General features: G+C 33.7%; 1 protein-coding gene, 1 long non-coding RNA gene and 1 pseudogene across 2 annotated transcripts; 2 read left to right on the forward strand and 1 right to left on the reverse strand.

Annotated features, from left to right (window-relative positions):
- Positions 1-10,056: 10,056 nt before the first annotated feature.
- LOC142628208 (polygalacturonase At1g48100) lies at positions 10,057-15,837 on the forward strand. Its single transcript, XM_075802264.1, has 7 exons — positions 10,057-10,556; positions 11,464-11,595; positions 12,686-12,913; positions 13,006-13,050; positions 13,135-13,342; positions 14,111-14,301; positions 15,141-15,837. The coding sequence occupies exons 1-7, from the start codon at positions 10,182-10,184 to the stop codon at positions 15,531-15,533; spliced, it is 1,572 nt and encodes a 523-aa protein (XP_075658379.1). The 5' UTR covers positions 10,057-10,181; the 3' UTR covers positions 15,534-15,837.
- LOC142628209 (uncharacterized) lies at positions 12,363-15,426 on the reverse strand. The gene is made up of 4 exons (XR_012843005.1): positions 15,309-15,426; positions 14,159-14,322; positions 13,018-13,293; positions 12,363-12,943 (listed from the first exon to the last, which is right to left on the reverse strand). It is a non-coding gene; the product is annotated as an uncharacterized LOC142628209 (long non-coding RNA).
- Positions 15,838-18,822: 2,985 nt separating the features above from the next.
- Positions 18,823-21,652, forward strand: LOC142629069 (1,4-dihydroxy-2-naphthoyl-CoA synthase, peroxisomal-like; annotated as a pseudogene).
- Positions 21,653-27,338: the final 5,686 nt, after the last annotated feature.

The raw sequence follows: 27,338 nt of genomic DNA on the forward strand, positions 1-27,338 counted from the left end.
ATAAGCTTTAATTATTTTCTTATCTCAGTTCTCATTTCTATTTGGCCAAATCTCTACCGTGGATTCGTACAGATGGTACTTGAAAGGACCCCAGATCTCGTCAATAAGAAAAATTACAACTTCCAAAATCTAATGTTGCATGTGTATACACAGTGAGCCCTAATCACAAACGAAATTGTGGTTGTCATTGTGACTTAACAAAAAATAGACTAATTGTATGAATGTGAATTTGCATGTGCCTTAGATTACGGGTAATGTTTGGCTACAGAGAAAGAAAAGTAAAAAGATGAAATTTTTTTATAATTAAATTTCTGGTCATGTCAATGCTAGCTTGAACTCTTTGTTTCTTGAAAAATAAAATATTAGACTTTTTGTCACTTACCTAGAGAGAAGTAAATTTTTTAGCTCATAATGCTTCGGCTTGATATTGTGTCTTGCTATGCCTGGGGTTTATTCCTATTGTCACCTTCGCCTCATCTCGTTTTTCCTGAGGTAGATGGAAATGAAGAAAATTTGGAACTAACTACTAACCGCTAAGTATTAGGTTAACTATCGAGGGATCTTGTACAAAGTACTTGGTACCTCTCTATACACAAAGTACTTGAAGATTGAAGAGAGAAAAATTTAAGTCGCGAGATTAACAGTGTATTGTAATTATTTTAAAAAAATAAAATATTAGTTTAACTATTTCTTTTTCTTTGTATACATTGTATAGACAAATTACATTCAATAATTTATAGAGATAATTTGGTGATACGATGACAATATTTTTCATTTTTTTAAATAAAATGTTGTTCAGAAAAGAAAAAAAAAATGTGACTTAGACAAAGAAATTTTTATTTATTTAAAGTGAGAGAGAATATGGGTCATGTGGTGGATGGTCACTACTATTGGTCAAGAAGTATAGATTGAAAAATAGGCCAAGTTTTAAGTGGAAGAGGAAGAAACAGAAAAAGTCTCTGAAATATTTTAGGGCTCTCAAAGTGATCCGTGATATTGCTTGGATGGCTTTTTGTTGGCCATGAATTGAGGCTTTTGTAATACAAACAAAACTTGTGGGGACGAATACACTTTTGTCTTTCTAAATTTAGGAATCAAATTCATCAGATCATTCGTATAAAATACAAGCAAAAAGGGTCTTTCCAACTGAAACCCTTCACATATTCACATGCTTCATTCACAACAACAAGGTCCACAACTATATATTAAAAATTAAAATCAGCAAAAAAATAATTAACAACAGTACTGATGAGAAACCCACCATTGAGAGAAGCTTCAGAATTCAGATCAAATTTATTGCATCGTTCTTTGTGCCTTTGAAAAAAATTATCAGCTTGTTTCTTAGCTTCAAATTCTAGAATGATCCGTGACCACTTTTCCATGTGGTTAATTTGAATATATGGGAGTGTGTGTAAGTTTTAGCCATTTCTAGCTAGGACTAAAAGTTCATCAAAAGTTGCATTTCTTGTACGGTCATGTTCTTTTGTTTTTGTTGTTTCTTTTTTCAGCATGAACAGATATATATATTCGTAAAATATTGAGAAGGAAATGTTATGGTCCATATATGATATGATTGGTGGATGACATTTTGATGAGCGTGCCTTCACTGTCACCACTCAACCACAAACTATCAAGGATTAAGAGAAAGTGTAAGCAATGTCTAAAATGAACCTTGATAGTTTTTATTAGGGTAAAGTAATTTTTTTTTCTCTAAAAAAAGGTAATATTATTTTTGATCCCTCAAATTTAGAGTAAATTCGATTTTAGTGCTTCAAATTTTAAAATGAAACAATTTCATCAATCTATCTATGGGTTGAATCAAATTTGATCAATTAATTATGAGGTTAGTTCGATTTTGATCCTTTAAGGTTGGACTTTTTTTTTTGTTTTTTTTTGGAGAAGAAATATGTGGTTGGATTTGGTTGAATTTGATTCATAATTATAAAATGGGATTCCCATTATAAAAAATAAAGTTGGTTCGATTTTGATCCTTTAAGGTTGGACTTTTTTTTGTTGGGAGAAGAAACTTGTGGTTGGACTCAGTTGAATTTGATTGAAAAAAAAAAAAAAAAAAAGGGATTCCCGTTAAAAAAAAAAAAAAAAAAAAAGAGAAGAGATGCTTGGCAAGTTGGTATCCCACTAGTACATGTAAACAAAATAATAGATCAAGAGACCAAATTGTTCCTTTAATTTTTTTTTTTAATCAGAACTAAATTGTAATATTTTTTTTAATTTAAGGAATCAAAATCAAACATATATTAAACTTCAGGTACGAACATCATAATTTTATATATATATTAATAGAATAATGTTTTTTACTACCCATGAGATGCATATTCAGTATTAATTCAGGTAGGATGTAAGTAAAGAGTATTAATTCGACAACTCTTAATTATTGCAACTTGTTTAACATGGTGCTTTTATATATATATATATACAATATTGTCACTTCTTGGGAATATGATGCTACAATCATGACAAATTGTTGGTTGTTAGAAACAAAACTTAAACTTAGAATTCAAGAATACTCACATTTTATAAGCCGCCCGCATTACTTTTAGGTGCTTGAAAAGTGACTCTTTAATTGACTATTTGTCTCAATGTTACTCACTTTTATTTTTGAGAAGGCTCAATGTTACTCACTTAATTAACAATTCCTCACACATAGCAATAATATATAGTTTTAGATATTGGTGCAATTAATAAATACATAATGACACTGAATATGACAACAGTCCGACATTACAAAACACGCGGGTCTTAGGCCGCGTTTGCAAAAATGCAGCCTAAGACCCTAGTTGAGCCGCGTTTCTGAGAAACGCACCCACAGCACCTGATTTATGGTCGCGTGTGTTGAATGTAGCCCAAGCCTAAGTCTGTAACTGCGTTTTTCTGGAATGGGCTGAAGCCGCGTTTTTAAAACACGGCTTCAGACCCATCTAAAATGTTTTTTTTTTTTTTTAATATATGTCTTGAAGTCGCGTTTATAAAACACGGCTCTAGGTCTGTCCTAAAGTCGCGTTTATTGAAAAACGCGGCCATAGTCACCCCTGAAGTTGCGTTTTTGTAAACGCGGCTTCAAGAATCCCTGAAGCTGCGTTTTAAAAAACGGGGCTACAAACCCTACTATAAATTAGAAAGAAAAAAAAAACCCCTAAGGGTTTTTTATCAAAAAAAAGACCCTTGCTCTGTCTAAGCCTTTCGAACCCAATTCCCTCAAAACCCAAACCAAACCACTCTCGGTCACCTCTGAGCTCGCCACCATCCCAGTCCTCTCCTTCACCGGCGGCAAAATCGGCGAGACCCAACTTGAACTCAAGTCCGCCCCACCCGACTCCGCCCGCGCCGTTGTTCACCAAGGCATCATCACTAACCTCCAGACCAAGCGCCGCGGCACCGCCTCCACCCTCACCCGCACCGAAGTCCGAGGCGGCGGCAAAAAGCCTTACCCTCAAAAAAAGAAAAAAAACCCCTAAGGCACCGAATCTCCACCACCGATCGTACACACCGGTGCTGCCTTAAGTCTCTCCCTCTCTCTCCAACTCTCAATCTCACTCAAGACACTGACAGGACCGACTAACAGTAAGTTTTTTAAATTGATTGTTTTGATTTTTGTTTTAGGGTTTCTATTTTTGTTTTAGGGTTTCAATTTTTGGTTTAGGGTTTCTATTTTTGTTTTAGGGTTTCAATTTTTGGTTTAGGGTTTATGGAATTTTCATGCAACTGGGTCTCAGATGTGACTAAAAGCAATTGTCAATTTTTTCATCGTTTTCTTTATTATTTGCCAGTATAGATCAATGTCACATTATAATATTCTGAGCAAATGTTTTTTCCCAATCTAGTAGTACAACTAAAAGCTTGAACTTTTTCATGCCTTGGTTGGGTACTGAAACATTTTCACTAATTAATAATGAAGCACTAAGAAACCCTAATCATATCTATGCATGGAGTTCACGAGAGGACCCAAAGTTCACGAGCATATAAACACAAAAGGACGGCTAAGAAGGTCGTACTCAAAAGCCCCATCTTTCCAATTGTCTTATATCATATAATTCACTCATTGTTGTCACAAGAGATAAAATAAATAAAATAAAAGTGATGCAACTCAAGGCAAATTGGTATTAATTTTATTATTTTAATGTGAATTAAAAAGTGGCTGAGTATAAGAACTAAAACACACATGAGCTGTCCCATGGTGTAGGAGAAATAGAAGATCTATAATTCTATATATTTAAAAGTACTAATGCAGAATATTTAAATTCAAATAGTGTATAAAAATTACACTTTAAGAATATCATATTTCATTTTTAAGTTCATTTGAAGCACTTCAATTTTTTTTTTTAAAATTATTGTAGATTAATATAGTTATTATAACGTATGTACCCGTCAAAGTTAGAAAAGGAAAAAAAGTCACATATGTGAAAAATAGTCTTATTTAACGACAACAAATCATCATAGCCAATGCTGGCAATGCATATAAAATTTCTGACCCTATAGAATAATAATAATAATAATAATAATAATTGTGAGGGATTTCAATAATAATAATATAGTACGTAATAAGTCTGGTATAATAATAATAATAATATAGTACGTAAGAAGTCTGGTACATTTCTGAGCAAGCAGCAAAGATTGTCTAGCCCCAAAACTTCCCATTTTTTATATTTATTTAGAGCATCCACAGTAGTGGAGTTAAAAAATTAGCTTTTTAGCTTCACCAAAAGTTACTTTATCTATTTTACCTATACATATCTACACACATGCTGCAGCAGTGGATCTATATTAGCTTTCAACATAATAAAATAATATAAACATTACAATAAAATAATATATCTTCTACAATAAAATAATATATCCCACAACTCAAAAAACATTCACAACACCAACTACAATAAAATAATATTTTTTTTGTTTAGCTCTCATGAACAGTGCACATCTATCTATAGATGTGCACTGTTCATTAGAGCTAAAAAAAAATAGATTTAGCTCCACTGCTGGAGCATGCTTTTTGGTGTTTGAAGAGCTAAAAAATACTAATATACCAATATACCACCACTGCTGTGAGTGCTCTTATGTTGTTTCTTATATATATATTTAAAGATCACATGTACAATTACCACTATACAACTACAAAAAATAATAATGTATAAAATAAATACAACTACAAATAAAAATAAAAATAAAAATAACATCATCAACAATATTCAACAAGAAGGGTTTTTTTTCTTTTTCTTTTTCTTTTTTGGGGTTCGATCCCTTTGGAATTCCCACAAATCAAAACATGGGGATTCTTGTCGAAGCACAAGCACAAAGAGAGATCATGTTTGATGTGGATTCTTATATTAAGAGATAGTGACTGGTGGAAGAGAGGTCAAAGACTCAAAGAAAAGAAACCTAGTTTGGTGGGTGATGAAAAATGAGGTGTAGTTCCAAACAGAAAACAGGGACTGGTGATTTTTCCAGAAGCTCTGAGTGAACAAAAGGAAACTAACAGAAATGATGATGTTTGCATAATATATTCCAACTGTGCATTCCCATCCTTTTCTTCTAATTTCAGTGGGTACCTATGTCATATCCTTCTTTTTATTTTGGTCAAAATTTCATGTCATTCTCAACTAATTAAACAAGAAAAGAAATATTGCATTTACACTCTAATATACTAACCTTCTATAATCCTTATTGCAACACTTCTTAGTAAACAACCAAAATCTCCATCTCATCTCACAAATGTCTATGTGATCATTCATGAAAAAAAAATTAAGCCAATAATCAGTTTTTTTTTTTTTTTCCCATACACACATGGAAAAAAACAACTAAAATCGTGAGTTGAAAACAATATTTCGAGTTAATTATATATATGTGATTATGTTCTCTCTCACAGTATAATATGTAGCAACATAATCACTGCTTCTGAGCTGTAAGAAATCACAACTTTAGCTTCAGACTGTACTTCATGTGACTATGGTTTTTTCCATACACACATGGAAAAAACAACTGAAATCGTGAGTAGAAAACAATATTTCGAGTTAATTATATATATGTGATTATGTTCTCTCTCACAGTATAATATGTAGCAACATAATCACTACTTCTGAGCTGTAAGAAATCTCAACTTTAGCTTCAGACTGTACTTCATGTGACTGGTTTTTTCCATACACACATGGAAAAAACAACTGAAATCGTGAGTTGAAAACAATATTTCGAGTTAATTATATATATGTGATTATGTTCTCTCTCACAGTATAATATGTAGCAACATAATCACTACTTCTGAGCTGTAAGAGCATCCACAGCAGTGGAGCTAAAAATTTAGCTTTTTAGCTCCACAAAAAGTTACTTTATCTATTTTACCTATTCACTTTACAAAACATGTTGCAGCAGTGGATCTATTTTAGCTTTCAACACAATAAAATAATATAAACATCATAATAAAATAATATATCTACTACAATAAAATAATATATCCAATACAATAAAATAATATATCTACTACAATAAACAACAATCACAACTACCCGCAACTGCAACCGCTGCCACTACCGCCGCCGCCGCCGCAATTGCTACCACCGCCACTACCACTGCCGCCGCCGCCGCCGCCGCCGCCGCAACAATCTTTATTTTTTCTTCTTCTTCTATTTATTCTCAAGAATTATATTTTTCAAAAAAAAAATGTTACATCCACAATATTTTTTACAATACTTTCACGAGAATCATAACAAAATCTTATATGGAAAATTGTTACTAATTCTAATTTGATCCCGCCACTAAAATTATATTTTTACTCACCAATATTAGCTAATTACTTAAAAATTTATTGTGAAAATATTGTAAAAATATTTTTAAATTGACATGTCTTATTCTTTGCTTTTCTTTCATCCGTTTCTTTTCTTTCTTTTTTTTTTTCTTTTTTTTCTCTTGCATTTTGTCCACCACACACTATCTTCCATTCCATCCACTCCTTTTTTTTTTTCTTTACTTTCCCCTTTCTCCAAACCCACCCTCACTCTTTCTTTCTGCCTCCAGCCCTCTCGTTTTCTCCTCTCTACTTCTTTTTTTTTTTTTTTTTCATCTTCTACTTGATTACTGTACAACCACAACCCACCGTGCCATCAAATCCCATCAAAACCAGTGAAGAAGAACAAAACAAAAACTTAGAAAAATCAACACAGCACCGAGGGGCACGATTTTAGTATCGTTGGACTAGACCCATGCCCGATACTCTGTCCGATTCATCGGTGGACGATACCTGCACCGAGGGGCACGGTTTCATGGTCTTCACCGACGAATCGAGCCTTAACTGATACGGACCGCCCGATTTTGCTGCCAACGGCGTGGCTCGGTCCTTCACGATCGAAATCGGAGCAAGGCAACACAGTGGATTCAACACAGCCAAACCGAAACCCATGCCCGATACTCTGTCCGATTCGGTACCGGCCGACGAGACTTGCGCCAATCATCTCTCTTGGCTTCGATCTCATCGCTCTACTCGTGGGTCTGAGGCGGATGGCGGATTAGTGGCGTGGGTCTGAGGCGGATGGCGGCGTGAGTCTGAGGCTGATCGGCGGTGGGTCGGTGACGTCGAGCTTCGGAGTTGAGAGAGATGAGGTTCAGAGAGAGTGCACAGAGATGAGAGTGACTGAGAGAGAGACAGAGACAGAGAGAGAGAGAGAGGCTTTGAATTATTTTAATCAAACCCGAATAAAATAGTATTTTTTTTTTATAACTTTCAGCTACAGTGCTCATGTATTGATACATGAGCACTGTAGCGCAAAGCTAAAAAAATTTAGCTTTGCCTCCACTGCTGTGTATGAGATTTTGTGGTTTGAGTGGAGCTAAAATAGTAATATAGCTATTTAGCTCCACTGCTGTGAATGCTCTAAGAAATCTCAACTTTAACTTCAGACTGTACTTCATGTGACTCTGGTTTTTTCCATACGCACATGGAAAAAACAACTGAAATCGTGAGTTGAAAACAATATTTCGAGTTAATTATATATATGTGATTATGTTCTCTCTCACAGTATAATATGTAGCAACATAATCACTACTTCTGAGCTGTAAGAAATCTCAACTTTAGTTTCAGACTGCACTTCATGTGACTGTGGTATAGCCTGGTAGGTTAAAGAAACACTTTAAGTGGTCCTTTTTTATGAACAAAGATTTCAGGGTTATTCGTTCAATTCACTCAAATTCCAATCTTCAAAAGCTGATTCCACAATTTTTACCGTACTTAATATAATTGATGTTATAAAAGTACACCACTTTTTGAATCCTGCTAGAACAAATCACAATCTTTCTTGTTTGTCCTTTTTCATCGTTATTTCTTCATCAGAGTTGTACTGTGCAATCTGCATACAGGTATATTAAACATGTGATCTGAAAACATAAAGGGCTATTTCTTATAAAAAAAAAAAAGTTCTCGAATTAAATTATTATTGGTTGGACATATATACCACGCCACTTGAATCTTATTTTTGGTTACTATTATTGAATGAATGATACATCATATGGCAAAACTATGGGCGCATGAAGGTTTCCTTCAAGTACCATAGGCAGTTTCGAGCTGTATACTATTTTTCCCTTTCATGTAGTGGAAAAAAATGTTATATCCATCACGTTTTTGCAACAAAACTTAAGTAATAAATTGTTACTGACTCTTTGCGTTTTTCAAATTAAAATCAACAACTTATTATTTATTATTTGTTGTGAAAGTGTAGTGAAAAATACTATATTCATAACGTTTTCACAACAAAACTTAAGTGGCGAGTTATTATTGACTGTTCCGATTTTTCAAATTAGAATCAATAACAACTTATCATTTATGATTTGTTGTGAAAGTGCAGTATTACTTTTCAGGGAATAAAAAATCAAAATTTAGATAGCTACATATTTTCTCGGAGGCAGTTTGTTTCAGTTACTTTCTACACTCCTTCTCTTTCTCTCTCTTCCATCATTGGGAAATAGGACTTTTTTTTTTCTTGAACAAAAGGGAATAGGCGAAGAGAAGCAAAAGCTTCACATTTGTGATAACAAGCAGCCTCAAGTTTTTATCTTAGCCATATGGGTGCGGGGTTAAGAAGACAAAGTACAAAAAGTCTTAGCCCGTGAAGGGTGCATGTGACCGTAAAGAGCTGTTATAATCAGTGCCGGCCCTTGACACCTCATTACATTAGACCCACTCACGTGCCTCTTTTTGGCTGTTACATCCAATGCGAAATTATTATATTAGTAACATTAAAATTATGTATATCATACATATGAGTAATGCCAAAGAAAATTTGGGAAACATAAAACTTAGGGGCAAATAAAATTAACTTCATCAAATGTATTGTTTAGAAGAAATAGTGTGCACTTCACTCAATTACATAATTTCTTAAATAGAAATATAGAACCAAAAAAAGTTGAATATGCTAATTAATAAGCATTTGCTAATCCACAATTGGTGAGCCACACTATTCTCATTATGGAATGAAATGTTTTTTCCTTTAAATTTTAGTTCATTATGATGAACTTTCTTCTTAATAAAAAAAAAAAGATTGTTGTGTCGAGTTTTGAGCTGGAAAGAAAATGAAAACTCTCATATATACAACGATAGGTACATTTGATTTGGCTTTCATTGTTATGAATTATGATAACAAAGTCTGTATATGTCAATGAACTAGCATTCCACCCAATTATCCTTAGTTTTGGTGTGAGAGTGAGACCGCAAGTTCATGATCCTGCTAGTGCTGCTAGCTAGTATGTATGTGAGTTACTTTATCATTGGAAAAAACAAAAATATAAAACACAAACCTTGGCATATATTGATAATTGATTAACGACGTGTTGGGGCAAACAAAATGGAAGAATCACATGCAACCAAATATCGACACGTGGCTAATTGGGACCCTGTTGTTGAGCTAAAACAAATTCCAACCAAAATTCACATAAAAGATAACAAGATAATTAATAAACGAGAAAAGAAAAAAAAAATGAAGGAATAAAAGAATAAAACGTAAATGCTTATACCAATATCAAAACTATATCTTTGCTTATGGTCTGCACAGTACTGTTCAGCTTTGGAGTTCTCTTCCTATTTAAACACAACCATCATTCATTTTGGATATCTTAAGAATCTCTCTCTCTCTCTCTCTCTCTCTCTCTCTCACACACACACACACACACACACATTTGTGCTAAACATGATGAAAGGTTTGAGCTTAAGAAGCCTCACATTCATGCTTTTCATTGCTTTTCTACTTTGGTCATCAAATTTTGAAACTTGCAATGCTAGAAGAGGCAAGCATTGGAGGCATAGCAGAGGTACTTCAGCTTCTTTGTATAAGAAGAAAGGAAAGAGTCGAGGAAGTAGTAATAACCACCATAGTGGAGGAACAAAACCAAAATCTCCGCCTCACAAAGCTTCACCGCTTCCAACTCCTAAACCAAAAGCTCCGCCGCTTCCAACTCCTAAACCAAAAGAAGAATTCCCGTCAAACCCGCCTGCCGGTCATTCTACCACCTTTAACGTGCTAGATTTTGGTGCCAAAGGTGATGGAAGCACAGATGACACGAAGGTGATTCCCAATTCTCATCAAATGCTAAAGAAAATATGTCTAATGTTGCTTTGTAATATATGGTTTACATGCAAATATTCACAAATTAAATTTTACTTTTTCAGATAACTACAATATTTTCAATTTTGCAAGAAAATTCAGGGGAATGACAGAATTACCATTGAACAAAAATATATAGAAAATGGGTAATTCATTGTAGCTTTTTCATCCAAGGTGCAATGCAAGTTGCTTTGGTGATTTTAAGATCATTTGGGGCACAATAGCAATTTGAACTTTCATATGAGTTTGTAAAACCAAATAGGGAAGATATTTTCTCACTCGTTAGTGTACCTTCTATATATATAATGTCCATAATTTCACATGTATCGACTATATTAAATGCATAAAATAGTCAGTGTATACGGAATGCACACTAACAAGTATGTAGTAATCAATGTCTAAACAAAAAAGGATAATATAGATAAATCATAATTTCACACACATTGTCTATATTTTTTAAGTATATTGATATTTTAACACATAAAATAGTTACTGTGTATAAAATGTACACTAAGTATGTAGTGATCAATGCCCAAACAAATAAGGGTGGTATAGATAAGTGTTTTGTAACTATTCTCAATGGAAAAAGTGTAAAGTCCCATTAGTTAAACAATAAACCAAAAGATTTTAAAGATGCAAAAAGGTAGAAGACATGAGAACAAACCAAAGCATGTTGGTGTGGGGCCCACAAAGGAAAAAAAATTGATTCCCGTTATGACAGTTGGGTTGAGTCACGAACTCACGAATCCAAAAACTATTGTATACTATTATGCACACACGAACACCAACCGTATTATTTAGAAAATAGAGTTATTGTTAATACTGTTATGCAACTAACACATAAAAAAATTGTTATGGTGCATCGCAGGCATTCCAAGTTGCATGGGCCGCTGCGTGTAAAATAGAGGCATCAAAGTTAATTGTTCCAGCAGAATATGAATTCCTCGTGGGACCCATTTCATTCTCTGGCCCGTACTGTCAAGCAAACATAGTGTTTCAGGTAAATAGCAACACTATAAATTTCTCTACCATAGAGGAGTAATTTTATTGGGTTAACATTCTGAATTCAAATACTTGGGGGTATGAGCATGAAGGGTCTCTTATCCCATGTCTAAGGCCTCTCATGCATTGAAAGGAACGGCTATATATGGTCTCCTATCTCTCATCTCCTGGATAGTATTTTTATCAAATATATGCATTATTCTTTTCACAGTTTATGAGATTAGATAATATTTTAACTATCAAATATATGTATCATTCTTTTCACAATTTATGAGTCTCATACGATTATAGAATTCACACTATTTTCACAGTTCATGAGTCTCACACATTATAAGATTCACATGCAGCAAAATAAAAGGTGCATATATTCAATATATATGATAAATATTACATGCCTACATCCCTTGTATTGATATCTCCATTACTAAACTGGCATAAGGGGGTGTTTAGGGTCCCCCCCACCCCAAATTCTCCATTTGGACCCCTCAAGGTCCCCTTTCCCCTCTAGGCCACTCCAGCGTACAAATGTCAAAATCTATAATAGTACCACATCTTCAAACTTCTTGTAGAACAAGAGACAATTTTTAATGCGGTGAGGTTTGTGTCCTGTTTGTGTCCAAAACTGAACATGATGTGGACTTGCAATGGGTAACACAAACCCTTTCCACTGGCAGTTTGTGCTACAAAATTTATAAGGTACAATGGTAGACACTTGTGTAAATCCTATATACACACAACACAGGATGACAGGACATAGACCAAGGATGAAACTAAAATCTTATCTTTATGTCTTGTCAAAACAAAATCCACCAGTAAAATTCAAAAAGAGTTTCATCCTTGTAAAATTCTGAATGATTATTATTATCTTGCATGAAAATAGTCAATTGCATAGACAAAAATATATAATCCAGCCAACTAACTACTATAACAATGCTTTCACCTTTCGCCTGTGATCATCCCATGTAGTAGCTGTGATTGATAATTGATCTTGTCCTCCATTACCATTACCAGTACCATTACCATCCAGTAATGCATAAACAAAGACTGACAATTGAAATTAAAGACTGAAGAGAGTATATTTTTCTCAGCTAGATGGGACGATCATTGCTCCAACAAACTCCAATGCTTGGGGCAAAGGTCTCTTCCAATGGCTTGAGTTCACAAAGCTGAGAGGAATTACGGTTCAGGGAAAAGGTATCCTTGATGGAAGAGGCTCAGTCTGGTGGCAAGACGCCCCGTTTGATGATCCTATAGATGATGAAATAAAACTTCTTGTCCCATTAAACAGCAGTGTTGAAGAGAATCCACCAATGCCGGTAACAATCTCCCTCACTTTGTATATTTCCCTGCAATTATTGTCTCAATTATCAGAAGCTAATCATTTATGCATCTCATACAACTGTGGCAGGTAAGAAGCAACCTTGGGAGGATAATGCCAAGCATCAAGCCAACTGTGAGAACCATTTCAAAACTTCTAAATTCCAAGCACATTCCATGACCCTACAATCCTTTAACATGATGCATTTTTATTGCACAGGCACTAAGGTTTTATGGGAGTTTTAATGTGACGGTCACAGGCATAACAATTCAAAGTAGTCCGCAGTGCCACCTCAAGTTTGACTACTGCACGGGAGTGCTGGTCCATGATATAAGTGTCTCATCTCCCGGTGACAGTCCCAACACAGATGGAATCCACCTACAGGAATCAAAAGACGTTCTAATTTACAGCTGCAATCTCGCTTGCGGTAATTAATTGCTTCTACATGAATAATTAAGTCATTCAATAATTTAGTCAATGTTATAGACCACATGCTGAGGTAGGGTGAAGAATATGACCCGCAGAGGCAAAGTTTGAGGTTAAATAATTTTGTGCCAATATAGAAATTACAGACAAAAAAATTTTTGATAAAGACGTCCGTGAGATAGGATCATGAGAAAACATGGCACAATCTTATCTTGTCATAGCCTTATTGCTAAGGGCAACAATCTCTGACCACTTATAGCTTAGGACATGGCTCCCCTCACATTTCAAACATTACAGCCACCTATTATACGACACGTGTCATGCCCTGAACCATTACTGGACCATCCAGTATAGGATTAGGTCTTGAACTCTACAGATAAAAGAAAACTTTTTTGTTGTATTTTTCTCTACTTTTCTTGTCTGTTATCAGCAAGTAGAACTTCTGGTTTCCATTCCTTCTTCCCTTTGTTTATTTATAGTTAAAAATAGGGCCAACCTAGATAACATAGAATGGACCTAAAAAAGGTCAATACATCCAGTATAAGCTAAATTTAGCTCTTCATAGCAAATCCTTTGAGCATGAAATGACAGCATCCACATAAAATTAAAAGCCCAAATAAATATTCATAAAAATGTGGACAATGGGCAGGACATAGAAGGCACTAAATGTAAAATAAAATATGATGTCAGATATGACAAGGATAATGAACATAACTAAGTCATGTATATAAGCTGACTATAACCTATAAAATGCCTGAATGACGTGCAGGAGATGACTGTGTTTCTATACAAACTGGATGCTCAAATGTATACATACACAATGTCAACTGTGGGCCAGGGCATGGAATCAGCATTGGAAGTCTAGGAAAGGATAACACCAAAGCCTGCGTCTCAAACATTACTGTCCGAGATGTCATTATGCACAACACAATGAACGGTGTCAGGATCAAGACATGGCAGGTATGGATACCATCTGTCATTCTATATGATTGGAAAACTCAAGTTAGAAGTAACAAATCAAGACTCTGCTTAAAGAGGCAGATCCAACTTTTATAAAATAAAAAAACATTGAGAGCCGAGCACTTCATCTTTTGTTGGTTGCTAAAATAGCTCAGCCAATGGATTCCTTTTTTATGAAAATTTAATTTAGCATGAAAGTTTTGAGTTTCAACCATTTTTATTGACTACATGTGAATTTTAGAACTTTCACGTTTCATAACTTTGACACAGTTCAACATATAGTTTCCAAGATTTTGACCACTATGAAAACTTCGATATTCTTTTTTTTTTTATATATATAAGTAATGAGCTTTATTGAAAATCAAATATACTTTATGTTCATGAATATGAAACAAAGGATCAAAAAGTACAGAAGTCTCAAAAGAAAAATCTAAGAGAAACTTGAAACTCTAATATAGAAGAACAGTATGAAACCTCAAACCCAGGACCAATTAAAAAGAGTACGGGCAAACAAAGTTTTCAATTGATCCAATGGCTCTCCATAACTTCAAAAGTGCATCTATTCCGCTCCCTCCAAACAAGTGAGCACCATAATCCAAATATCTGAACCATGCTTACCAAACAAATCAAAACATGGGACCTTTCAAGAACACAATGATATTCACCCTAATTTAAAATGATTCCAATCAAAATATGGGGACCTTTCAAGAACACCATCTGAGTGATGAACACACATTGTTCCTAATGCCAAATATAATCTCTAAGTTGTTACTTGTTACACATGCTAGACATAAACCACCTTTATCTCTGACTCATGATTTCAAATGTTAAATTTGCAGGGAGGATCAGGCTCTGTGCAGGGGGTACTGTTCTCAAACATTCAAGTTTCTGAAGTTGAATTCCCAATTGTGATTGACCAATACTATTGTGACAAAAGCAAATGCAGCAACCAAACATCAGCCGTAGCTCTATCAGGAATCAATTATGAAAGGATAAGAGGGACATACACAGTTAAGCCCGTACACTTTGCTTGTAGCGACAGTCTACCATGTGTGGATGTATCACTAACTGCCATACAGCTAAAACCAATGCAAGAGAAATACCACATGTATGATCCCTTCTGCTGGCAGACTTTTGGAGAGTTGAGGACTCCCACCATGCCGCCAATTGCTTGTTTACAGATAGGCAAGCCATCAAGCAACCGGATTCAATCCGATCATGATATCTGTTGAGCTCAAAAAGATTTATTATTTCATGGTGTTGTTACTTGTGTGGTTGGCATGAGTTCCAGACCCCTTTCGCACCATTAGCTATTTAGGTAAATCATGTATATCATGACAGTGCTAGTTTACATGAATTCTTCTCTAGCATGGTTATATAGATTCAGATTGTGAGAGAGTATACAGACATTGCTTTTAGCTGGAGTCCCATAATAGTGTATAAGTCAAGCTTGTTTGTTATAATAGGTTTCCAAAGTATGAGATAGAATACAAATTTCTCTTTTCAAGTTTGCAATAAAAGAATATCCTCTATACATATCCAGATTCAAGTATATTGCCATCAAAATAGAGCAAACAAAGTTACATTCATATTGTGAAACAATACCCACGGTTAAGTAGCATGTAATATCACAACAACTTTCATGAATCAATGGGAAACGGTGAATTTAATCATGAACTCAAGACCATCTATTATGATACTACCACAATAGACTGCACTTATCACAAAAGCGCGAGAAGATTGGATATGATGAATTTAATCGCTTAATTGTTAATAGGGTGGTCCCTATCGATGAAAAGATGAGAGAGAAGCCGCTTATGAGAGTTTGGTAACGTGCAAAGGAGAGAGATTAACGTACCAATGAGGAATGGTAAGTTGATTCAAGCCAAGGGAACAAAAAAGTAGAGAAATTCCTAAAATAACATTAGAAGTAGTAGTAAAAAAGAACGTGCGAAATTAAGGTGATTATGATCTCAAATAGAACAGAATGGCAGTAAAAATACATGTGACTCATCATGTATAGTCAATTAAGGATCTATAACTGAGCCCAAAAAATACATTATACACACAAGATAGTAGAGAAAATGTTAGTTGATTCAAGTCAAGGGAACAGAAAAGTAGAGAAATACCTAAAATAACAATAGTTGTAGTGAATAAGAACATGCCAATTAAGGTGATTATGATCTCAAATAGAATAGAATGGCAGAAAAAAATACATGTGACTGATCTTGTATAGTCGGTTAAGATCCATAACCGAGTCCAAAAAATACGTTATACACACACGCACAATAGTATTTGAAATTATGACATCCACTCTAGGATGATTACTATTTACCGTGAAGCCAAAAAACCAATTAATTTTTGGTTTGACGTCAAGGACTTTACTAGTTGAATTAACATCAACGCCACAACAAATCACATAATAATAAACAAATTAGATAAAAAATGAGAGCCTAAACGAAATGAGCGAATTAATTATCATAATTTAATTAATTAAAAAAATTTTAAAAATCGAATTCATACATGCATATATCAAAGCTTCTCTTTAGAATTTAGATAGATGGTATTAAAAAGAAAAGAATTAGGAGTAATTGAAATTGAGAAGTACCCAATAGCTGGGTTGAGAACAAGGTGATGTGACATTTTTCCACCGTTTTTTTGACTTCTTCGCTACTCTCAGAGTCAGAACTCAGAAGCCAGTGAGGAACTCGGAATGATATATTTGATCTAACTTGGCTTCACCTAGATGCGGCACCGTTTGAGGGTTGGAGAATTGAGCCTTCAATTTATGGGCGGTGGAATCACGCCTCCACCGACGACCAGGTAGTACAGATGTCAATTTCTAATTGTACGATTTTGTCCTGCGTTGTTTTCATTTTATATTTTTATATTTCAAATTTTCCATTTTGACGCTTTTAGTTGAGAGGAATTTTTTTTTTTTTCTCTATTTATTTTATTTTTTTCCTATTCAGTTTATTTTTACTATTCTTTATAGTTCTTATCATACTTTGGTATTATTTATGGGTCTTATTATACTATTTTAGTCACTTTTTAACTTTATCTACAGTATTTTTAGCAAAAAAAATTTAATTTTAACTAAATAAGTTGTTCCAAACAAACTCTCCAAATACTGTTTAGTGTTTTCATATTGGTTTTGCTTTTAGTAATCGAAAGATTAACATTAAGTACAGTATAAGAGTTTTCAATGGTTGTTTTTGTGTGTTCTAGTTTACTTAGTTGGTAAAATTTTTAATAATTTTAGATAAAATGGTTATGTAAAATAGATAGAGTGATTTTTTTTTTTTTGTGTGTGTGTGGTAATTACACCTAATTTTCATCTCATGTAACAATGTCTTTAAGTATAAAATGTATTTTGTCAAGGAAAACAATTTGTTTTCAATTTGATGTTTTTGTTGCAAAAAATGTTTTTAGCATTTGGCATGTATGAAAAATCACAAGTTTAAATAAAAAATTTGGTTCTCTCTCTCTCATAATTACAAACACTTAAAACCTTAAAAAATGACACTTTGATTTGTTTTTGTGTGCCTTGTATAGTTTAGAGGCATACCATGATTATTTTGGAAGTTTTAGGAGGTTTTTCATCGTTTTGGTGGATTAGGGTGTTTCCTTTTGCTTTTTTTTTTTTCTTCTTCTTGTGATTTTAGGGGTATTTTAAACATATTATATTAGAGATTTTAAATGTATTTTGATCATTTGAAAATTTTAGGGGAATTCTATCATTTTAAAGAATTTAAGGGTATTTTCATCCTTTATAGGTTTTACATGTATTTTTGTCATTTTAAAAGTTTCAAGGTTAATTTAGTCATTTTAAATTTTCTAAGAATATTTAGAGGTTTTAAGTATATTTTAGTTATTTTAGAAATTTTAGGAGTATTTATTCTCACAATAAAAGTTTCAAAGGTGTTTTGGACAATTAAGAGGTTTTCAATGATATTTTTGTCATTTTTGTGGTTTCAATGGTACGATGGTCATTTTAAAGATTTTTGGTACATTTCTATCAATTTTAGAGGTTTTTGTTGAAAGTGACTGAAAATGTTCCTTTTTTTTATTTTTTATTTTTAAAGAGTTTCAACCTATGGCATCCGCTCCTTATAATAAGTTTTTATTATCAGATCAAAACACCAATCAATTTTTGGTGTAAGTAAGCATTGAACCTCAGATCTTTTATACAACCATCAGAGACTTTACCAACTGAGTTAACTAAAACCCACACTTAAAATGTTCTAAGTCTTCTAAAATGCTTGAAACACTTTTTTATTTTTTAGAATTTGATTGGTTTCCCCAGTTATTTGAACTTTTTTTTTCTTTAGAAAAAATTGACGAAAGCTAATGACATTTTCAACATGTCACTTTTATCTTATTTGATGACGTCCGATCATTGGAAATCTAAACCAGAATCTTCTCTGCAACAAGATCCATCCAGCTCAATCCCAACAATAACTCTCATTTTCAATATAAAAAAAAATCTAAAAACCAGAGCAATTAATTCTATCTCCTTCAATGGCACACACTGCACAGAAGCACTTGAACACAGCGAGAAGAAGAGTGGCTTGTGTGACCAACCATTTCATTCCGCTTGATCATTTGCCTCCAATTACTTGGTTCAAATATTAAGTTATGTAACACCTCCATGAACGACAACTACCATAGGATCCATGGTGAAGTTCCCACTCACGAAGTTGTCTAGAAACTTGCCTGTGATGATGAGTCCAGTAATGAGTTTCACTTCACTGACATTATCTACTAGAAAGCCATTGGCGAAGGGATAGCAAGGGTCAAGCATTTTTTATGGAACTGAATTCTTAAATATGTAACTGTCTCATAGTGCTTTGTAGCAAATAACTTTTAATAGGGCAGAGAGACGAAATGCATTCCAGCCACTGACAATTAAGGAGCTTAGTCGCGCATTTGATGATGCAAGGAATGATAGTTCAATGGGAGTTATCATTCTTACCGGCAAGGTATCTTAATATAACTAACTTTGCTCATCAAAGTATTTTTTACGTGCTAGTCTAGATTGCAACATCTACATACAAAAGTAACAAAACTTAATTATAGACTTTATAGTTCCTTATGTTTGCATTTTAGGTTCACAGTTAAATTTAACCAAAAGTATGCATTGGTCAATGAATCACATTGTTAAATTTAATTGTTTTTGGAAGAAGATAACACATTTTGTGTTGTTTGGGTCAATATAGTCACATTGTTGAATGCAATTGAGGAAACCAAGGGACAACACCTAAAAGAAATTGCACCTAAGTTTTGTGGTCATTCGCCTATATATGCTTGTCTCACCTGACTGTTTAGTATCTATCAATTCTATTGTCTGTTTGTTACTGAGTTCCATTACTGTTTTAATTCTATTAAGTGGTGCTATAGAAACATAAAATGCTTTTACAGTTTTACTTCAATTTTTAGACCTTGTGACATGGGTACGTATAGTGCCTATCATTTTGGCAACACATTGACCATCGTGATCTCATGCATTGCTAAAGGATGCTGTGCTGGCCCTTCATGTAATGCTTTTGGAGTATAGAAAAAGAGAGAGATGAGTTTGTTAAGTTGTTTAATTTGATCAAACTCAATAGTAGCACCCATTGGTTGTCTTTAGTCGGTACTATTATTTTCGGCTTTGTCCAGCTTTACTATGAAATTATTTACTGTAACTATCATACTACAGAGCCATGCACCTTGCTCATGCCTACCTCTTGTTGTCTCTAGTGAATGCAAAGTAGTCTCAAATATAAGTCCTTGTGATTGTGTACTGACGCTGCTTGCGTATTTATATTGTATCAATTATGTTTTGTGTGGGATGACAGTTGTTATACCATGGAATTTGATAGTGATCAAGTCTCTTCTTGTTCTGCAAAATTAGTTCAATTTTTAAGCTAACATGATACAACTTTGATTGTTTTTTCCTCATTAGTCTATGTTGATTCAAGATGAAATGTTGTCTGTAACTTTTGGGCATAAGAAAGACTACTCACCCACATGTCCAATTTGAAAACTATTGACGGATTTGTGTTTCATATCTATCAAGGAAAAGAAATAGTCCTTTTGCCTTCTAAGCAGGATTGAAAATATGAATATGTTAGTGCCACTAATGTATAAGTTATATTGATTTCTGTATGTCCATGGAACCTTTATTGATTTGCTGTTGTTAAAAATTTAATGTTGTAAGGAACCAAGGTATTGTAGTGGTGGTGACCAGGTGTTGAGAACCAAGGTGGGTTATGCTGATTATGAAAATTTTGGTCTGTCTTACTATTTTCTATTTGCAGTTATATGGTTTATCCTAAAATAATTTATCATCTTGACTCTTTTTAGCGCTTGCATAAGTCCCTTGAGACCTTGAGGGCGTTTGGATCCAAGTCTACACGTCCACGTCCGCGTTTTGCATTTTTTTTTTTTTTTTTTTTTAACCCAGCCGCAAGGTTTGACTTTTTAGCCATGAACAGTGCACAAATGCACTGTTCATGGGTCCCACAAATTTTACTTTTCAGCAATTTTTTTATTAAAAATAGGTCCCACGGTACTATTCACACATTTAAAAATTATTTTGCTACAGTGTTTTCAGTTTTCAGTTTTCAGTTTCAACAAAATAAGTTATATTCAAACGGACTCCTTGTCTCCCAACCAAAACATGGTTGAGCATGAATTAATTTTCATAATTACCCTTAAATATTGCTACCAGTTGTAACTTTTGAGCCTTAAAAAAAAATCAAATGCTTCATGGCCAGTCTTCTAATTTTTGGTTTAACCATTACCAGGTACAGATCCGTCACATTCCAAATCCAGTGATAGCAATGGTATACTCTACTTGATTCCACTTTGCATCTAGTCTTAGTGCTGTCAATCTCATGGACTCCTGGTATAACCAAGCGTTGTACCTTATGATATACATATTAACTATTGTTCTAATGCTTTGCTCCTTATGTTGTCATTTAACTTTGTTCATATGGCACTATGGCAGGTTGGATTACTTATAATTGTGTTCATATGGCAGGTTGGAAGCTTTGATGCTGGTTGTGAAAGTTCCATTATGTCTCGTTTGGTAAGACGTTAAAGGTGAAGACATCTAATATTTGTGTGTTACTTGTCACATTACTCTCTTTTATCATTACTTGGTCACAAGAGGTCTATTGGCTGTGTGGTGGATTTAGTTAAGTGAGTTATTTTTATACTTTAAATTTTTATAAATTTGCAAACCTAATTCTGTTAAACAGATTGGCCCTAAAAGAGCATGTAAAATGTGGTTTTTGGCAAGGTTTTGCTTCTTCTTTTTTTCCAGCTGGAGAAATTAGAGAAAGAGACGATTAAATGGTGTTGAGACATCTTAAGAAAGAGCCCAATTGGGTGCTCAAAGTAGCTCTTAATGCAGTTGATGATGGCTATGCTGGGCTTCAGATACCTTCAATATTTGTTCATCAAGTCAGTGTAATTGTCTGCTAACTTTTATAGCCACTATTGCTATAATTACTTCCATTTTTGTCATTGTTGTTTTCCTTGTAGATGCTTTTCAACTAACATGTTATTAGGGGTGTCAATGTTCGACCCAACCCGTGAACACGACACGAACCCAACACGGGTTTTTTCGGGTTAGGGTTGGGCCTTAATAGGTTTGGGTCGTAAATGAGTCGATCCGAAAATAACACGATAAAAAACGTGTCATAAGCGGGTTAACCAACGTAACCTGCAATAGACACGTTTGATACGCCAATTTATTTGTGTCAACCCAAAATGACCCACTTAACATAATCTGTTTAACTCGTATAACAAATAAATATTCATCTTATTTCAGATTTATCAAATGCTTTTTATATCCAACAAATATTTTAAATTTAAAAAGAAAAGTGAGTAATTACAAAAATTTACAAGGGATATAATTGAAAATTGAAACTTTACAAACCCTAAATCTCTAAATCTTCTTATAAATATCTTTTTATTTTTTTTTATTTCAACCGTACTACTCTTCTCATGCCCAATTCTCAAACTCAAAGTATCAACTCTCAAACTCAAAGTATCAACTCTCAAACCAATTATTTCTCTCTCTCTCTCTCTCTCTCTCTCTCTCTCTCATGTGATTATTTTTTTAGCATAATGCTTTTGTACAATAAACTTTGAACCCATGTGCCTTGTGTTTTTCTTGATTGCATGATATGGCCCACCTATTTTTGTTGAACTATGTTATTTTATTTTTGTTAAACTATATTATTTTGAATTTGAGTTGAAGTGTATTCACTTCTTTTGGAGGGTAAAGAACTTATTCTAGATGAATGTTATATTTTTGTTGAATTATATTATTTTGAATGTGGGTTGAAGATTTAAAGTGTATGCACTCCTTTTGGGATGTAAAAAAAATTATTTCTAGATGGATGTTATATTTAATATTATGCAGGTTGAAATGGGTTGTGTTACATTCGTGTCAACCCAACACGACTCATTTATTAAGCGTGTCAAATGGATTAGGTCAGGTCAACCCGCCTTATTAACAGGTCGAGTTAAGGTTGAAGGATCATGACACGATTATTAAATGGGTTGGGTTAGGGTTGAGTCATTTAATCAAATATCCCTACCTCGACACGACCTTAGGTGTTATTGTATTGTCACCATTAGTGTGGAGTTTTTTGGCTGTTACATGGCAGAGAATCAATAAAATACCATATCCCAATATATGATTTGTTCGAATAATTATTGATTTTGCTTCTATTACTCTTTGTTAAAGAGGTAAATTAAGAACGGGGCAAGACTTAGGGGCTGTTTGGATTTTTTTTTTATGGGAAACTGCAAACAATTCCATTAATTTGTGCCAACAATAACATCATGAAGAAGAGCTTGTTCAAGAAAACATGTTAGGGTGATATATAATGGTAATAATCTTATCTTATAGAATAATTGACCAAAAAAAAAAGACATGTTATAATCCTTTAGAGTTATTAGCATAATTCAATCATAAAGTTGTTAAAAATTTATCCTTCCATGGTCAATGAAATTGATTTAATCTTAACTGATCATCAATGGTTTGATTATAACGATAAACTATTAATTAATTAGTGAAGGAGGAAGCACAAAAGCTAATAATAGTATAGAAGTTGAAGCGTAAACAAGAGAGTTCTTAGCAACCATGCACAAAATTAGTTAATATTAGTTGGATAACTTTAATGGTGATGAGCTCAAGTACTGGAGTATAAATAGCATCAAACCAAATAGGGAAACCATCATACCGTACAACAAATTGGCAATAACAGGGAAATAAAGAATAATAAAATGGGAAAAAATTTAAGCATTGTAACAATTTCCTTGCTACTGCTGTTGGCATCCACTAATGCCAGGCAAGTCTTTGACGTTAAATCATATGAAGGACAACCTAATGTCGATATCACCCAGGTATAAATATGTGTAGCACAATTAACTATATCTAATTAGCATGAAAAGTGAATTTTAGTTAACTTAACTAGTAAAGTCTTTTAACGTTAAATAAAAGTACTCGGGTTCAAGCTCTACTTACACTAAAAACTCTTTGATGTCTTGACTAGACGATAAAATATTAACATGAAAAATGGTTGTAATATACTAATTTTGATTTTTCATAATGTGTTTATTAGGCTTTGACAAAAGCTTGGAAAGCTGCGTGCGCAGTAGCAGGAAGTAAAGTTGTGATTTTAGCAGGGACATACAAACTAGGTGTAGTGACTTTGTTAGGTCCATGCAAAGGTGCTATTGAGTTTAACTCAGGGCACCTTACAGGCCCCATCAAACGTTGCCTCCTTCAACGATCAAGACTTTTGGGTTTCTTTTGAACGTATCAACAATCTCACTGTGTCAGGTGGTGGAGTTTTTGATGGCAAATGACAAATGGCATGGCAAAAAAATAATTGTGCTGAAAAGTACAACTGCAAAAAACTTCCTATTGTAAGATTTCAATCTTAAAAATTAGCATTTAAATTTCCATTATATTTATGTAGATATATACAGACACTACAACTTTAAGAACTTTAACCATCATGAAATAATAATTCAATAATTTATTCATTTAATGATGCTAAGGATATTATCATATTATTAATAATTTGATGTAAGCTTTATATAGTGAGGTGTCACAACTCACCAAAAAAGATAATTCAAAATTTATACATGAGAAGGTCCAAATACGGAATATGGACACAACTTCTGTGTCATGACCCTAACTTGTGCAACTGTGTATGATGGAGAAAACGTAGTGGTTAAAGGTGAAAGTGATGGTTCACCAATCATACTTGTATATAACATCAAGTTGTGACAAATTGTTTAGTCCAAAAAGACTTTTTGACATAATACTGTTGAAGTAGTTCCCACCACATTCATTGATATATATATATATATATATATATATATATATATATGTTTGTAATTTTTTTTAATATAGTAATTCAAAGAAGCGTTAGCATTTTACTAATAATATCTTTAAATGAAAATATTTTTAGAAGAATATTTAAATGAAACTATGACGTTCATATTTGGTGTTTTGATTTATCTAACTTGTAAACATGAACAAAATATAAGGTTCGATTTTGTCACAAATTCAATAGTCCGTGACATTCAATCGAAAGACAGCAAATTTTTCCACATAAACGTTATGGGATGCAAGAACTTGCAAATCTAACATGTTACCATAATTGCACCCGGAGATAGCCCCAACACCGATGGAATTCACATCGGACGTTCATCTAAAATCATCATCAGCAATGCCAAAATTGGAACAGGTGACGATTGCATCTCCATTGGTGATGGAGCCCAAGATGAGACTACTAACCAAGTAACTTGTGGACCAGACCATGGTATCAGCGTTAGAAGTCTTGGATAGTACCAGAATGAACAATCTGTTTCAAGAATTAGAGTAATTGGTGGCACCTTTAGTAGTACACAGAATGGTGTTAGAATCAAAACATGGCCTTCTTCCCCTCCTGGGAGTGCTTTTGATATGTATTTCGAGAATATTATCATGAACAATGTTGCCAATCCTATTCTCATTGATCAATGCTACTGCCCAAACAATCAATGCTCAAACAAGGTTATTATAAACATCACAAATATATACACTCATTTTGATGTTAGAAGTTAAGAAAAGAAAAACAAATTACATATACTGATATCAAATTCTTGTGTAGGTTTTTGTTTGTTTTGCTTTCAGTCTCCCTCGAAAGTTAAGATTAGCAATGTTAGCTTCAAGAATATTAGAGGCACTTCTTCAACAAAGGAAACTGTGAAGCTTATTTGCAGTAACAGTGTACCATGCTAACAAGTGGTAGTTGCTAACATTGATCTTGTATATAAGGGAGTTGGAGGATCTGCTACTTCCAGTTGTGTTAATGTCAAGCCCACCATTTCGGGCAAGCGATATCCTCCTGCTTATACCATCAAACAATAATTAAATGCCTCCCAAGCTATTGTAACTAATGCAGAATGAGGAAATACTATTTGCAAATAGGTTATAGGAAATCTATTCTAAATAGAATTTTATTTACTTCAGTCTATCATGTTCCCTTTTTTCTTTATTTAAATGAAATTGTGGAATGTTGGATAGTAATTTTTAGGGTTGTTTGAGTTTAGCCTTTTACTAAAAGCTGCTATGATCTGGAGTGTTGTTGTAGATAGTATTTGTTCTGCTACTGTAGCTAGGATATTTCAGAATAAAACAAAAATTGTTATTAAACTCTTCGTAATTTTTTTTATTCACCAAATACATGCTTGTGTCCATGATATGATAACATTCAATTCATCTGCATGCATGTTTTTAACACCAAATTAACTTGCTCTCATACTCTTCAACGACAGTAAGATATAAAACTCATAAAATGGACGCCATATATTCAAATTTTTGTCTCTAAATATTGTATATTTTTAATATAGATTTTTGTAACAACTAATTTTTAATCACTTTTATTTTTAAAAATATAACACATATTATTGAAGATGATTATACCACCAACGCAAAAATTAAGATAGGAAATAAAAACCAATTATACAAATATTTTAGTAAACTTACTTAATTTTCTTACTAAATTGAAGCAATTTTGGATGATTAATCTGCATATTCTAACAAATGATTAACAACAAAATTAAATGATACCAAATACCTAAATGGTTTGTTGCGTTAACTATTGTCTTTTATCAATAATTTCGTAGCTCAATGATTTAGACATCGTATTTTGTCCGCCTTCGATTTGTGTGCTAGACCCAAAAAATTCCAAAAATATTATCTTTTCTCCATGGGGCCATGGAAGCATCCAGATTGACGTGGCACAACCCGTTCAGGCATCAAAGCACTCAAAGTGCATTTTTCGGTCAAATTGACCAAATTGCCCCTAGTCAACCCTAGGTTGACCGAATGTCAAATTCAGTCAAAATCATCCCAAAACAACATTTTTCATGTTTCTATATCAAATCCGAGTTACTCAATGATTTTCGTCAACTTTGACCAAGTTTGACTCGATGTTAACTCCCAAGGGCACCTAAAATTCTAAGTTTGTTTCGACAGTCAGAATGGGTTGGGACCAACACTATTACAAATACTATCAAATTCCCTTTCCAACAGCTATTCATGGGTTGAAATCAGAGTTAAAATGGTTGAGATATCTAGAAAACTGTAAAAAGCGCATTAGCACACTCCCTAAGGCCATAACTTTTGATCCGACCGTTGGATTTTCAATTGTTTTAGTGTTCTAGACACTAGACATCCAGAAATCTCTAGGTACACCAAGATCAGCTCAATATGAGTCTGGGAAGACCTTCAAATATGCATTGGAAGTTGGACTAAGCAAAAGACCGAAACTGCCGATGTCAGCAGGGTGGCAAGCTGCCCTACAAGGTGCGCCGAAAGCTGAAGAGTCACTTTTTAGCTACAAAAGCTTCCAAACCCCTCATTTTGAAAAAAGAAAAAAAGAAGAGTTTTGAGCAATTTTTCTGGGCAAATTTTCTCTCTTTTCTTTCTAATTTCTCTCCCAAACACATTCAAACACCTTAGGTTATGTTTGGTA

The sequence above is a fragment of the Castanea sativa genome, chromosome 3, assembly GCF_040712315.1.
Source record: "Castanea sativa cultivar Marrone di Chiusa Pesio chromosome 3, ASM4071231v1".
NCBI classification, from domain to species: Eukaryota; Viridiplantae; Streptophyta; class Magnoliopsida; order Fagales; family Fagaceae; genus Castanea; species Castanea sativa.

Excerpts from the sequence above, each read along its gene's own strand:
- LOC142628208 (XM_075802264.1), top strand. The coding sequence starts at position 10,182 with ATGATGAAAGGTTTGAGCTTAAGAAGCCTCACATTCATGCTTTTCATT. Across the intron at positions 12,914-13,005 it reads AAGAGAATCCACCAATGCCG|GTAAGAAGCAACCTTGGGAG; the intron begins GTAACAATCTCC and ends CAACTGTGGCAG. Across the intron at positions 13,343-14,110 it reads CAGCTGCAATCTCGCTTGCG|GAGATGACTGTGTTTCTATA; the intron begins GTAATTAATTGC and ends AATGACGTGCAG.